The sequence below is a fragment of the Bubalus kerabau genome, chromosome 17 (assembly GCF_029407905.1).
Source record: "Bubalus kerabau isolate K-KA32 ecotype Philippines breed swamp buffalo chromosome 17, PCC_UOA_SB_1v2, whole genome shotgun sequence".
Classification (NCBI taxonomy): Eukaryota; Metazoa; Chordata; class Mammalia; order Artiodactyla; family Bovidae; genus Bubalus; species Bubalus kerabau.
Window position 1 is genome coordinate 65,447,848 of NC_073640.1, and position 16,145 is coordinate 65,463,992.

The window sequence follows — 16,145 nt, forward strand, 5'->3', positions numbered from 1 at the left end:
CTAATAGCAACGCTAATGCTAATGAGAACAACAACAGCAGCTAATATTTATTGAGCTTACACAATATTCCAGATACATGTTCAGGGAGTTCACATGTACCAAACTCATCTAATCACCACGACAGCAGTATTAGTTAGGTGTGATTAGCCCCACTTCACGAATAAAGCACAGCGGGTAAGAGCTCATTTTTCCAGTGTCTCTCAGGCAGTGAGAGGTGGGAGGGTGGTGGTAACAGGTTGGGGTAAGTGCCACAAGAAAAGCTCTCCCACATACATTCCACTAGCAGAGTTTCACCTTAGAACACATCTGAAATACGACAGAGATGAAGCGGTATTGGAAGGTTTCTATGCTCTCCTTGAAACTAACCTAATCCAGGAGATAACCGCTGACAGCTGAGTATGCTGTGATCAATAGGAAAAAGCGATTTCTCCAAATTCACCGCTCACATGACTTCTGATAGTCTATAAGCAGAAGGACGACCAGTGAAGGCTTCCTTGCATTCACTCTCAACACGAATCTTCCTCATGTCGTGGAAGAAACGAATGTTGAAGGGAGGCCTTTGTACACGAAAGGCTTTTCAACGGCGGGAATCCTCTCATGGTCTCCAAGGTGGTTTCCGTGGTTACATGTGGCCTTTCCACATTCCTTACATTCAGAGGGCTTCTCACCAGTGTGGGTTTTCTGATGCTGTGTCAGCTGGTGGCCGTGACTGAAGGCCTTCCCACACTCCTGACACCCATAGGGCTTAAATCCCGTGTGAATGCGCTCGTGCTTGACGAGGCTTGAGCCATAGATGAATGCCTTTCCGCACTCTTTGCATCTGTAAGGCGTTTCGCCAGTGTGGATCCTCTCGTGCTGAGTGAGGTGGTAGCCGCAGTTAAAGGCCTTTCCGCATTCTGTACATTTATATGGCTTCTCCCCCGTGTGAATTCTCTCGTGCTTCACGAGACTCGAACCCCAACGGAAGGCCTTCCCGCACTCCTTACACTCGTGAGGCTTCTCCCCCGTGTGGATTTTCTGATGCTGGGTGAGATAGTTGACGCGGGTGAAGGCCTTGCCGCACTCCTGGCACTCATAGGGCTTCTCCCCCGTGTGGATTCTCTTATGTTGCACGAGGCTCGAGCCGCAGATGAAGGCCTTCCCGCAGTCCTTACACTCGAAGGGCTTCTCGCCACTGTGGATTCGCTTGTGCTGAATGAGTTTGTACACCCGGCTGAAGGTCTTACCACAGTCTTTGCACTCGTAGTCCTTCTCACCGGTGTGGAATCTCTGATGCTGGGTGAGTTCGTCGCCGCGCCGGAAGGCCTTCCCGCAGTCCTTACACTCGTAAGGCTTCTCTCCAGTGTGGATTCTCCTATGGATCACGAGGCTCGAGCCCCATCGGAAGGCCTTCCCGCAGTCTTTACATTCGTAAGGTTTCTCGCCGGTGTGGATTTTCTGATGCTGAGTAAGCTGATTGCCCCAACGGAAGGCCTTTTTACATTCTTTACATTGATAGGGTTTCTCGCCTGTGTGAATCTTCTGATGCTGAGTAAGCTGATAGCCTCGGCTAAAAGCCTTCCCACATTCCTTACATTCATAGGAATTTTCCCTGTTAGGGAGTCTCTGCTGTGGCCGAACAGGGGTGCTTTCTCTATAAGCAGGGGTATCCCCACAGCTGATTATCCTTTGACTGGCACGTCCCTCTTGAGGGGCCCGTGATCTGTCCAGCTCACCTTCACATGTCCAGTCAAGGCCACGGGATTTACTTTTTCTATTTGAGGTCCGTCTGGAAAAATTCATCCCATAAGTGTTCTTTTGTGAAGGTAAACTCTTGGTCTCGTATGGTGATTCCAAATCTGGAAAAAAAAAAAAAAACAAACCAAAACACACACACACAAAAACAAAAAAATCCAACATATTTTGTTATTTTTTAAGGAAACAAAACCAAAACTAATCACAAACCAAAACCTTCTCTAACAGAAATAAAACTTCTCCAGTGGGAAAAATATTAATCACCTAGAGCTCTTATTAAGATGCAGATTCCATGTCTAGCATCACAATACTTAATGAGGAAGCACTGGAGACATTCCTGCTAAAATCAAACCCAAAAGGCACTGACTATTATTAATAGTGCTACTATTTCCTATCAGCTATAACAATTAAGCAAAAACAAAAAAACAAAAAAACCTGGAGGGACAAATCTCAAAAATGAAGATGAAAAAGATCACAATTTGTAGATGTGATGACAAGCCTGGAAAACCAAGAAAATCAAATATACTGTGACTGTAAAAAACAAAAAGATATAGTTGGATGGTTGTATATATATATATATACACACACACACGTACTATCATTAAAAGTAATTCCTGATACAAAGATTCAACATTCAAAAGATGTGTAGAACTAAATTTAATAATAAGACTGTGAAACATTTATGAGGCAATGCTTAGAAAAATCTGAGCAACGATAAAGATGCTAACTCAAGGGACTACAAAACATCAAACATTTAAATTCATGAGTTCATAAAGACACTAGAAAAATGTTAAATGGCCAACTTAGAGCAGGCTAGGACACCAACCCTTTGTTATTAAAAGTGAATACTTTTTTTCCTTAAAAGAACAAAGATTTACCTTTAAACATGAGCAGTTTCACTACACCACCAATAAGCAGGTGGATCATGGTTTCTCTTTAAAGAATTATTACAGTGAACAAATGAAGAGGCAATAATAGAATATCATCATTTTGAACCCCAATGAAATACTGAATCTTGGTACTGAGTGTCAGCAACTGTTAATGACACAAAAAGAGACACAAGCAGATGTTGCTTCATGATGGAAGAACAGAGCACCCAAGAAGCAGTATCACCAAAAATAATAATTATTATATATATAATGAAGAAAGCACATGAAGCTACGAAAATAACCACATTTCAGAAACTACCGATGGCACAAAGTCCTGTTTCCTATGCCCTTGTCTCTCAACAGGGGTGAAACATGAGAAGGAAAATCAACTGGGAGGGAAACAGGGTGAAGATCAAGTTTGAGGTGGTAACTTCTTCCTCAGAGGCCCTGGGCCTGAGACCTTTGTGGGGAGCCCCCCAAACACCTCAGGGGGGCAGCTGCTCCCTGCCCGAGGTCTGCTCTACACTGTTTTGGTATCTTTCCCCCTCAACCATCAAAGCTCTCTCTCTTGCTTCCATAAGAGCATTGTGTCTGGCATAGAAATGAGATGTCTTGCTTTCAAAAGAAGAGAAATGCCACAAGAGGCAGAACTTGGGAAAAAACTTGTTGGCTCAAGATTTTTTTGATTGCGTTTCAGTCAAATGTGTCACAATCTAAATGTCAAAATGATAAAAGACTTCAGGAAACAGAAGGGATTGGAGGACAAAGAGGAAACCAGCTGGGTAGATAAAGGGTCTTGTTTTAAGCTTATAGAGGCAAGTAGAACATGCCTCTATACAACATGCCTCAAATCCTGGGGCATGGATGGATGCATTTGGGGGCCAGAAACCTTAGGTTCCATTTTTGCTTCTGCCTCCTTGACTGACCAAGTCACCCTGTGCCCTAGCATACTGATCTATAGTAATATAATAACTGCTCCTATCTCATAAACTAGTGAGAATGGGATGAAATATATTAATACACACACACACTATGCTCAGGATGCTTCCTGGTATATAGTTAAGCACAATATTAGCCATGCATATTATGGCTGTTATTTTGCTAACAGACAAATAAGAAATTTCCTTAGATGTTTATAAGATGATGTCATCTGGTGTTTAACTCAGAATTCACAGATTATAATTTTCAACCTCACTTCAGGTCCAGTGTGTAGGGAGTGGAATATGCTCAGTGTGTTTTTACATGGATTCTGTTTGTTCAGTTCGCATCTATAGAGGCTGGTATGCTAGAGAAACTCATGTCATGTGTCAGGCCGTATTCCCTAAAGGTGGGTCCCCACAGTACTACCAACAGCAATCTGGGTGTAAACGTGGGCTCATAGCATGAAGCTTGGTTTCTCCAAAGATGGTCATGAAATAAATAAATACATTTATTTTCATAAGTTAAATAACCCTAATCAACCCTTTGGTCATTAAGGAAGAGAAATAATTACATGAGGGCCAGACAGCATAGGAAGATTGCTTATGGGTGAGGAGGTAGAGGTGTACACGTGATGCCCATTTCCAACTGGACAAAGATCAAAATGTCCCTTGGGAGCAGGAAGAAAGAAATTCAATGAGGCTCTTGAAAGGTGGTCCTGAAGCTCACCGTGGAGGGAGCTGATGGTGCGGGCACAGAGTCTGGGTTGTCTGAGGCAGGGAACTTACCAAGTGAGACCAGGTTACTGTAGTTCTCCAGCATCACATCCCAGTACAAGTCCCTCTGCCTGGAGTCCAGACATGCCCACTCCTCCTGCGAGAAGTCGATGGCCACATCTGAGAAGGTCACCAAACCCTTGCGTCCCTGGTGGAGCAGAAGGACATAACTTGAAGATGAAGGAGGGGGAGGGAGGCCCCTACTCTGTGCAGGGGTGGACACAGTGAGCAGATTAGAAGCCTGGGACCTGGGTGGGGGCCAGAGACATCACCACTGCGACTAACGCTTAGCCCCTCCTGCTGCAAGGAAGACAATCGACACCCTCGGGAACTCTTAACCATGCCATTCTGCCAGGAAATGGCTAAAACAAGCCCAGGTTTCTCTTGTTCACAAGTACTGGGCCTGCTACATGCCTGTCTCATAAATTCTCAGCAAGTGTGCATTCCTATGGCATTTCTGTTCTCTTTAAGGAGAAAGGAAAAAAAAAAAAGCCAGGGGTTTGCTTCCTGAATATAAAATCTTTTATCTTAGAAAATCAGGCTTGCAGGTTTGAAGGTTTTCAAGCTTCAGGCTCATCATTTTGACAGGTTATCTTTTACGAGGTCGGCCTTCGTGATGACAAAAGCAGTTTGTTTGTTTTTTTTCACTCCATCATATTGAGAGGGTAACAGGCAAGAAGGCCAGGGGTCTCCAAACGAGGAAACAGGCTGCAACTGTTTAATCTCTCCCTGAAGCGGCAGGAAGAAACAAACTACAAGTGTCAGATTTTTTTCCTTGTCTATACAAAATTAAAAGGACGTTTCTTTTAAAATTCTGTGTTGCCATGATGACACCTGGTTCCACCAGAACTCAACTTTTCTCAAACCTTGAGCTAACCAATGTGCTTTTCTTATGGAAATGCTTTTCTTAAGCTATGTTAATGAAATTATGTATTTGCTTTGGAATTTGCCTTTCTTCAAAATGGTTCCACCTAAGACTAACTTTTTTTCTTTTCTCAAACCTTGGGCTGATAACAGCTCAACAAACCAGTATTCATATCAATTGTTTTATGGCTGGGGGATGACACACCTGTTCTATTCTATCTCAAAAATGCATATTGTGGGAAGAGGGGCTGGTGAAACTCCCTCAGCCTTGAGGTGTCTCTCTTATCTGATTAATAGCTTTCTAACAAACAAAAAACAGCTTGCTAAAATCTAACAAGGGGGGCACTCTCCATCCCCTTTCTGATGTCTATGTCAGAAGCTTCTCTGTCTCTTAATAAAACTCTACTACACAAAAGTTCTTGAGTGATCAAGCCTGGTCCCTGATCCTGAAGCTAAATCTTCTTCAGAGATCACAAATCTGACACTGTTCACTGTAAGCTGTCAATATGAACGGATTAGACTGAATTATTACAGTCACACATTTAGATTGAGTCAAATGTCTTAAGTTCCCCAATTCCAGGAGTATATGATCATCTATTACTTTTACCTGAAATGACCTTCTTACCTGTTAATCATCCACTAACCCTGCCTTTTCTTTTTTCCTGATTTAGAGGAACTAAGTATCAAATGATTTGGGAACACAGAGACAGGTCTGTTTAAAACAAAATTCATCTCCTGGGTCCCCTGACAGGAACATGATCTGAGCCAGGGCTTATCACACTCCAATTCTTCGTAAAGGATGATGAGCCTGGGAAGATCAGTGGAGGTAAAAGAGGAATCTCATGTGGTCATATGTGACCAACATCTAGAACTCATCAAATTGTGGACCTGACTCAAATATTTCTCAAGGTAGTTTCTGCTTCCATTGTTGCAATTACTCTTGACAAAAAAAGTGAGCAGAGGAGAGACACTGAGTAACTAGCTCAAGGGTTCAGTGAAAACTTTAGCCACAGAGGTGGGCACAGGGCTACATGGTATCATTATTTGCTGGAGCAGGAAGAGCAGAGGAACAGGTCTTCGGTGGGACTCATTTGGGCAGGAGGCTTCACAGTATTTCACAGAAGTAGGCACAGGACCCAGACATCACAACTCAAGATGCAAAGAAAAACATACTCACGTGGGCCATAGTTCTAGAATTCAAGGACTGATCAGTGCTCCTGGGGTCTCCTTTACTGAAGACACAAAATCCAGAGATGCCCAGATCTACAAGAGGAAAATGAGGCATGAAAATAAGTGCACCCTGGTCCCCAAATGACTTAGTACAGCCCTTCTCACTCCTCCACCTTTGCTGCCAAAGAACCCCATCTTCTTCCCCTACAAGCTCCCCCTCAAAAACACACCTAGAGAAGATTAAAAGGATTCTGGAAAAATCAAGTTCTCCCTGAAACTCCAGGAAACCCAGCTGATGGGGCAGAGGAGCTCTTATTTTATGTCTTGAAATTAGATCTGACACTGGAGTGGGAAGATTCCTGGCCAGCTCCCTGGTGGGGGATATGGTTGAAAATCTGGCCTTGACCAAAGAGAGGTGCGGCCTTGGCTCTCTGCCTCTGAAAGGTAATGGACATTGCACATAACAGGGATGTCTTTGCTGTGGGTAGGGGCAGGCCACACCACACCTTAGGGTGGGAGATGGCCACACCAGGAAGACCACTCAGGTGATGGGTGGGATGGGGAGACCATGGGTCACGGGCTATGAGTTGACTTGGGGACTGAGATCAACATCTGGACAACAAATCAATCACCTACGTCCACAGGACCAATCAATTATGTCCATGTGATGAAGCCGCAGTGAAAACTCCAAACACTGAAGCTCAGGTGTGCTTTCTTGGCTGGCAGTACTCTGAGCATACTGTCACTTGCTGATGTTGGCACAAAAGCTGGCGTCCTGACTTCACCGGGAGAAGGCACCAGAAGCCCCAGGGTGGGAACTTGCTGGGCCTTACCCTGTGCGCCTGCCTCCTTGGCGGCTGTTAGTCTGCATCTTTGCCCTGTCATTCACAGCAACCGGGAATGGAGCAGCGTTTGGTGAGTTCCAGGAGTCCCTTCTAATCCTGAGTTATGAAACCTCAGGGTGGTTTAGGGAAGCTCCTGAACCTGCCTTTGGTGTGACGTTGGATGGGGGTTTTGTGTGGAGACCAGGCCCTCAAATTTCACTGATGGAGGCTGGGGAACTCTGGGCAGAGGGCCCGTTACGGTCATTCACACCGTCCAGGGTGGGAGGGGCTGCACCATGCCAACTCGAGCTCTTCCGGCCTCTGGACAGGGTGAAGTCACCAAGACTTGGCAGGTGGACAAGGCGGAGAGAGAACTACCCAGATAGGGTCTGGCATTCAGAATCCAGCAAAGCTGGCTGCATAAATACATGCAGAATATCAAAGTGAAAATGTACTAGAGGGCTATTCAATGCTAAGTCAGAAGAAATACTTGAAGACATGAAAAATTTTTCAGGTATATTGTCAGTAGGAAAATCAGGCTATTGAAATGATGTTTCTCAATATGCATATATACATATTCATATACAATACACACCATAATCAAGATATCTGTATCTATATAGATATAAACACACATACATGTTGAGACAGATTCTCAAAAGATAAAGTTCCACTCTCTTTTTCAAAGGGGACCTCTTGAACTTGCAGAAATATCTCTGAATAACTTATTTTGGGGATTTTTTTTTTTTTTAATCTGAATAACATCTCATTTCTTTTTACTTCCTAATACCTAAACCAACTCTGTGATGTCTACATCCTCCCACATACGTTGGAGGACTGACTGGGAAAAAAATGGCTAAAATGCCAAGATGCCCCGCAGATACTGATAAGTACCTTGATGCTGCTTAGTCTTAGTTTTGAAGGGAGGGTGAGCTCTGCTTTTGAATCTGTCCTTCAGCCAGTGTCCTGTAGATAAACACTAAATAACCTAACCTTGCTAGTGTTCTCGTTGCATGCAACGCTATTAGAAGAAAATATGTAAGGTATAAAACATAGAAAATAAATTCATTTATTGACACATAGAATCCGTCAGTTGGAAGTACTTTAGTCATGATCTGACATCATGAGAATGAAGCCCTCTTCCTAGCAGCTCTCAGGGTACATCACCCAGAACTCTCCAAACCCATAAATCCATAAGCTCATGAGGAAAACCTCTGATTCCAACAGAGGGGCAGCCTACAAAATACCTGACCAGTTCCTCTTAAAACCACCAATGTTGTCAGAAACAAGGGAAGTGTGAGAAATCAACACAGCCCAGAGGAGCTTAAAGAGACATGACAACATTACATGAAATGTAATGTGGTATCCTGGATGGGATCCCAGGATCCCACAGATGAAAACCACTGTGTAAAAACTAGGGAAACCCATGGGACTTCCCTGGTGGTCCAGCGGTCAAGATGTTGGCAGTTCCACTGCAGGGGGTGAGGGTTCGATCCCTGGTGGGGGAACTAATATCCTACATGCCTCACAGCCAGATAATAACAAAAAAATAAATAAATAAACATAGTCAAAACTGTTTAAAAAAAAGCACTAAGGAAATCTGAATAAAGCATGGATTTCAGTCAACAGTAAGGTTCCAGAATTGGTTCACTAATTATAACTAATATCCCATACTAATATGAGTTGTAAATAATAGGAGAAACTGGGTGCAGGGTACCTGGGAATTCTGTGTACTATCTTTGCAATTTTTCTGTAAAACTAAAACTGTTCTAACTGAAAAAAGTAAAATGGTTCTAAAAAATACAATCTATTAAAAAGAACAATTTGCAACCACATGTGGCCCACAAAGCACAAATATTTAATATGTGACCCTTTAGAGAAAAAGTTTGCCAAACCCTGCTTGAAATCCAGAACCCACATCAGCATCAAACCATACTGCCTCTCACCATTTGTAAAAAGATGTAACTGAAACTGTCAGACCTCAAATAAAACCTAGCTGATACAACAAATTTCTATTTACTGATTACTAGAGGGAAAAAAAAAAAACCTTGCCTTCAATGACAAAGACCTTTGCTCAAACCCCATTCTAAAAAACCTCACAAAGCTGAACACTTTGTCATTAACTGACTAAAACAATCAAACCCTTCTCCTTTCTTACTGTGCTCTGAAAGTCAGTCCTGTGCAAAAGACCAAAGATATGTAGCCTTTGATTCCACCTAAAAATTAATATCATAATGATATTATATTACCATATCACATGCTAAAACTGCTAACATTAACCTCCCAGTAGTATCCCTCAATCCTATTGGATTCTTAGAAGATCACACGGGAGGATGTGAACAATTTGCCTACTGAATACGTGAGTACTCATGGGAGAGGGCTGGTCAATGGGGAAGACACCTGCACAATTGCTTGGGAAGCAAATACTGAGTTAATACAGAGGACATTTCAGGTCAAGGAAAGCAAATATTCTTAAGTGCTAAAGATTCAGGTCATTTACTAAACAAAAAGTTCACCTGGAACTTGATGTGAAGATCTGTGATAATCTGTCTTCTTCTTCAGGATGCTTTTTCTGGAGGACAGCTGGCCTGGAGGAAAGAAAGGACAGAATGAAACACTGGGGCCTTTCCGGAGCACAGACTACATCAGGAAATACCCTCCTATTTCCAGTCTCAAAATGAAGTAATTGCTTTCCTCAAAGACTAAATTGGCAAACCAAAAACTACACTCCCTGATACATAACTGTACTTTTTTGTTGTCTGCTTAAGTTCAGCTATTTCACACCAGTATTTTTGAACCAAACCCTTTCAGAGAAAGCTGTGTCAGTCTTGAAAAATAGAAGTTACATAGTTAAAGGCCATAAAGAGATATTTTCAGTCTTCCTAAAGAGAATAGTCTTTAAGCAGTGAGCTTCGCACAGAAAAATCTAATTAAAGAGCTAAAATTAATTTTAAGGAAAGCATGGGCCCAACCCTGGGTAAGAGCATAAGTCTTTATAAAGCTAAAAAAAAAAAGAGAGAGAGAGAAAAAATACCCTCCAAGACCACACCTAAGATGTGGTACATATGTACAATGGAATATTAGTCATAAAAAGGAATGAAACTGGATCATTTGTAGAGACATGGATGGACCTACAGTCTCTCAGAGTGAAGTCAGAAAAACCATTATCATATATTAATGCATATGTGTGGAATCTAGAAAAATGGTACAGATGAACCTAGTTCCAGGGCAGGAATGGAGACAGGGACCTACAGAATGGACATGTGGACACAGAGCTGGGGCAGGGAGAGGTGGGTGGGATGAACTGGGAGATTAAGACTGACATATACACACTACCGGAGAAGGCAATGGCACCCCACTCCAGTACTGTTGTCTGGAAAATCCCATGGATGGAGGAGCCTGGTAGGCTGCAGTCCACGGGGTCGCTACGAGTCGGACACGATTGAGTGACTTCACTTTCACTTTTCACTTTCATGCATTGGAGAAGGAAATGGCAACCCACTCCAGTGTTCCTGCCTGGAGAATCCCCAGAGTCGGGTGAGCCTGGTGGGCTGCCGTCTATGGGGTCGCACAGAATCGGACACGACTGAAGTGACTTACCTTACCTTATACACACTACCAAGTGTAAAACAGCCAGTGGGGAGCTGCTGTATAGCACAGGACCTCAGCTTTGTGCTCTGTGATGACCTAGAGGGGTGGGACTGGTAGGGGGTGATGGGAGGCAGGTCCAAGAGGAAGGGGATATAAGTATACTTACAGCTGATCCACTTCATTGTACAGCAGAAACTAACACAACATTGCGAAGCAATTATACTCAAAAAAAAAAAAGCACCAAAAATAAGAAGGGTGCACCCAGATATATTTCAGAGATTCCGGGAGACTAGGCTCTACTAATTGGGGGTAACCCGCCACCCCGTCCCCGCACCTCCCAGGTCAAGGACCTCTCCCTTCCAAAATAGAATCTACCCCCCTCCACCCCGAGACCCTTCCATCTTGTCACTGAGGTGGCCTGGACTTTAGAAGGACGGCACCTCTAGCTCATCTGTCGCCATCTCATGACGACACCTGTGTCAATTCCTGTCATTTTCTTTTCATTACAGGGTTCGGGCTCCCACGTCTCTTGGAGGCCGCTGTGCCCCCTCAAGTACTGCACGGTGGGAACGTGAGGGCGGAGGGACCAGCGGAGACACCGGAGCTACAGGTGATACCGTCACACACCCCCTCCCCGTGCTCACTCAATCCGTGCCCACACACCCGGGGGCCAGCCTGCACCTGTCACAGCTGAACAAACTCACACACCGCGGCTGCGACACACCGCCTGACGCCCCCGCCAGAGACACGGCGCCCGGCTCCGCCAATCCCACAGACACGTCAAGGCGGCTCTCACAGCCCCGCCGTCCCCGCCAGAGCCCACGCGCGTGGAACTCACGCGGAGCGGAGCGGAGGCGTCCGAGCCCGAGGCTCACACGCACCGGGGATGGGTGGGGGGGCACAGCCGCGGGGATGGGGCCGGGTCGCCTCCCCCGTTCACACACTCACGCGCAAGTGCGTCACAACGGCAGGGACCCGGCCCGTGTCCCTCACCGACGCCCACGCGCACCTTAGTCTGTAGACAAGGCCGAGCCCCATCACACACACACACACACACACACGCACACGCTCGCACTCCCTCCGCAGCGGCTCCCGAAGCCACAGGCCGACGCTCCGTTTCGGGGCTCTTGGCCTTTTCCCTCACCGCCACCGCCCACCGCCTTCCACTTCAGGTTTCCTCCCTGGATGCTAATTACTCACCGCTCTGGGCCCAACAACTAACAGGCAGGGAGGGAGCGCAGGCGTGCAGGTTAACTCCGGACAGCGTCGCCAGGAAACCAGAGCTTGGAAAAAAAAAAAAACCGACGCGCAGAAAGCGCATCTCCCAGCATGCAACTCCCGACGAGGCTAATGGGCTCGTGCCCCAGAGCCCTCTGGGAAACGTAGTCCAAAAAACGGGGAATCTGCGGAGCTGAAAGCTCATGGGCTCTTTTTCCCAGCATGCAATTCCGCAACGGCCCCACTAGAGCTGTGCCTCAGAGCCTTCTGGGAAGTGTAGTTCTCATCTCAGGTAAGACACACGGTTCCTCAGAAGGCATCCCTCCCTGCGTATAAAAAGGAGCTGTGCCCCGCCCCCCCCCCCCCCCCCCAAGACTTGCGACCTAGTGTATTGCAGAGTCGCAGAGTTTGTAAATGTTGGGAGCCCTGCCAGCCGTTCAGATTTCTTTTCTTTTATTACTCATTTTAGTATTAGTATCATTACTGCTGCTGCTGCTAAGTCGCTTCAGTCGTGTCCGACTCTGTGCGACCCCATAGACGGCAGCCCACCAGGCTTCCCCGTCCCTGGGATTCTCCAGGCAAGAACATTGGAGTGGGTTGCCATTTCCTTCTCCAATGCATGAAAGTGAAAAGGGAAAGTGAAGTCGCTCAGTCGTGTCCGACTTTAGCGACTACTACTACTTAAAAAAAGAAAAAACCTTTTTAATTTATACTGGAGTATAAATGCAACCCACACCAGTATTGTTTGCCTGGAAAATTCTAAGGACAGAGGAGCCTGGCAAGCTGCAGTCTATGAGGATGCAAAGAGTCAGACAGGGCTGAGCACAAATTACACTTATAGCTGATTAATAATGTGGTGATAGTTTCGGGTAGACAGCAAAGGGACTCAGCCATGCATATATATGTATCCATTCTCCCCCAAACTCCCCTCCCATCCAGGCTGCCACATGATTTTGAGCAGAGTTCCCTGTGTTATACAGTAGGACCTTGTTGATTATTCATCTTAAATATAGCAGAGTGTGCATGTCCATCCCAAACTTCCTATCACTTTGCTCCTCCTTCTAACAGGAAAAAAAGCTTTATTAAGTTCTTACATATACATGTAACTTCTTACATGTACATCTTGGACTTCCCAGATGGCGCTAATAGTAAAGAACACCTCCCCCCACCCCTCCCCTGCAAATACAGGAGATTTAAGAGACCAGGGTTTGATCCCTGGGTCAGGAAGATCATCTGGAGGAGGGCATGGCAACCCACTCCAGTATTCTTGCCTGGAGAATCCTGTGGACAGAGGAGCCTGGCGGGCTACAGTCCATCAGGTCACACAGAGACACACAGCTGAAGCGACTTAGCATGCACACATGTACCTGAGAGCTTTCAGAAGAGAATGAAGATCTGAAGAATTGACCAGAGCAGTAAGCTTTTATACCTTTTAGACAAAGAAAGGATAAATTTGTTAAGTATTGACAGTGCAATGGGCAAGTGAGAGTCCAATTAGGGCTTGGTAATCAACCAGTTCATTCTGAAGGAGATCAGCCCTGGGATTTCTTTGGAAGGAATGATGCTAAAGCTGAAACTCCAGTACTTTGGCTACCTCATGCGAAGAGTTGACTCATTGGAAAAGACCCTGATGCTGGGAGGGATTGGGGGCAGGAGGAGAAGGGGACGACAGAAGATGAGATGGCTGGATGGCATCACTGGCTCGCTGGACGTGAGTCTGAGTGAACTCCGGGAGTTGGTGATGGACAGGGAGGCCTGGCATGCTGTGATTCATGGGGTTGCAAAGAGTCGGACACGACTGAGCGACTGAACTGAACTGAATCCTTATTTTTAGACTTACCTGGTGGGTCAATAGTAAAGAACCCACCGCCTGCCAATGCAGGAGACACAGGAGACTCAGGTTTGATCCCTGGAAGCACCGAGGACAGTGGGGTTAAGCATGGCTGCTTTCACAGGCAGATAGAGGGAAGCCTCTTATCCCAGTCGCTCTCTAGATGGCGGTAGCTACAAAGAGAAATAGGCAACAGAGACCCTGGGGTGAAGAGCCAAAGGAAAATGAAATGTTCCAGGGACCTAGACAACCCTTCATGGTAGCCCTTCATAACTACCCTTTGAATTCTTTCAAACACTTGGAAATTGTAATATTGCTAGAGCATCTGATATTTTCAGGTGTTTAAATCCCTCAGTTCAGTTCAGTCGCTCAGTCATGTCCGACTCTTTGTGACCCCATGAATTGCAGCACGCCAGGCCTCCCTGTCCATCATCAACTCCCAGACTTCACTCAAACTCACATCCATCGAGTCAGTGATGCCATCCAGCCATCTCATCCTCTGTCATCCCCTACTCTACCTGCCCCCAAATCCTCCCCGCATCAGAGTCTTTTCCAATGAGTCAACTCTTCGCATGAGGTGGCCAAAGTACTGGAGTTTCAGCTTTAGCATCATTCTTTCCAAAGAAATCCCAGGGCTGATCTCCTTCAGAATGGACTGGTTGGATCTCCTTCCAGTCCAAGGGACTCTCAAGAGTCTTCTCTAACACAACAGTTCAAAAGCATCACTCAGCTATCTTCACAGTCCAACTCTCACATCTATACATGACTACTGAAAAAACCATAGCCTCGACTAGATGGACCTTTGTTGGCAAAGTAATGTCTCTGCTTTTGAATATGCCATCTAGGTTGGTCATAACTTTCCTTCCAAGGAGTAAGCATCTTTCAATTTCATGGCTGCAATCACCATCTGCAGTGATTTTGGAGTCAGAAAAAATAAAATCTGACACTGTTTCTACTGTTTCCCCATCTATTTCCCATGAAGTGATGGGACCAGATGCCATGATCTTCATTTTCTGAATGTTCAGCTTTAAGCCAACTTTTTCACTCTCCTCTTTCATCAAGAGGCTTTTGAGTTCCTCTTCACTTTCTGCCATAAGGGTGGTGTCATCTGCATATCTGAAGTTATTGATATTTCTCCCAGCAATCTTGATTCCAGCTTGTGTTTCTTCCAGTCCAGCATTTCTCATGATGTACTCTGCATATAAGTTAAATAAGCAGGGTGACAATATACAGACTTGACGAACTCCTTTTCCTATTTGGAACCAGTTTGTTGTTCCATGTCCAGTTCTAACTGTTGCTTCCTGACCTGCATATAGGTTTCTCAAGAGGCAGGTCAAGTGGTCTAGTATTCCCAACTCTTTCAGAATTTTCCACAGTTTATTGTGATCCACACAGTCAAAGGCTTTGGCATAGTCAATAAAGCAGAAATAGATGTTTTTCTGGAACTCTCTTGCTTTTTCCATGATCAGCAGATGTTGGCAATCTGATCTCTGGATCCTGTGCCTTTTCTGAAATCAGCTTGAACATCCCTGCTGCTGCTGCTGCTGCTGCTCCTAAGTCGCTTCAGTCGTGTCCCACTCTGTGCGACCCCATAGACGGTAGTGACCACTTAAATATATATATATATATACACATATATATCAACTTGTTTTTGGAAAGAATTCACACCAGGTGGCGCTAGTGTTAAAGAACCGCCTGCGAAAGCAGGAGCTGAAAGAGACACAGGTTTGATCCCTCCCTGGAGAAGGGCATGGCAACCCACTCCAGAATTCTTGCCTGGAGAATCCCATGGACAGCGAAGCCTGGAAGGCTACAGTCCATAGCGTCGCAAAGAGTTGAACATGACTGAAGCAACTTAGCATGCGCTCACAAACAGGGAAGGAAGTTACCATAACAAAACAAACTTTTGGACTAATTCAACGTCCTGTTATTTTTCTTTGCTGCTTCGGAATTTAACAGGTTTGATCCTTGGCTTCCCTGGTGGCTCAGAGGTTAAAGCGTCTGCCTGCAATGCGGGAGACCCGGGTTCGACCCCTGTATTGGGAAGATCCCCTGGAGAAGGAAATGGCAACCCACTCCAGTATTCTTGCCTGGAGAATCCCATGGACAGAGGAGCCTGGGAGGCTACAGTCCATGGGGTCGCAAAGAGTCGGACACGACTGAGCAACTTCACTTTCACTTTCGGAATTTATAGCAGGAATTGATGTGCTTCATGAAATATTGAATACGTCCCTGTCTTTGTGTTCACCATAAAGAAGGTTGAGCGCCGAAGAATTGATGCTTTCAAATTGTGGTGCTGGAGAAGATTCTTGAGAGTCACTTGGACAGCAAGGAGATGAAGCCAGTCAGT

At 45.3% G+C, this 16,145-nt stretch overlaps 1 protein-coding gene across 1 annotated transcript; it reads right to left on the reverse strand.

Moving 5' to 3' along the window:
- Positions 1 to 21: 21 nt before the first annotated feature.
- ZNF331 (zinc finger protein 331) lies at positions 22 to 12,059 on the reverse strand. The gene is given in 6 exon segments (XM_055552269.1): positions 22 to 558; positions 560 to 1,838; positions 4,310 to 4,445; positions 6,339 to 6,424; positions 9,672 to 9,743; positions 11,947 to 12,059. Coding segments are annotated over 4 exon segments (1,476 nt in total). The 5' UTR covers positions 6,348 to 6,424; positions 9,672 to 9,743; positions 11,947 to 12,059; the 3' UTR covers positions 22 to 506.
- Positions 12,060 to 16,145: the final 4,086 nt, after the last annotated feature.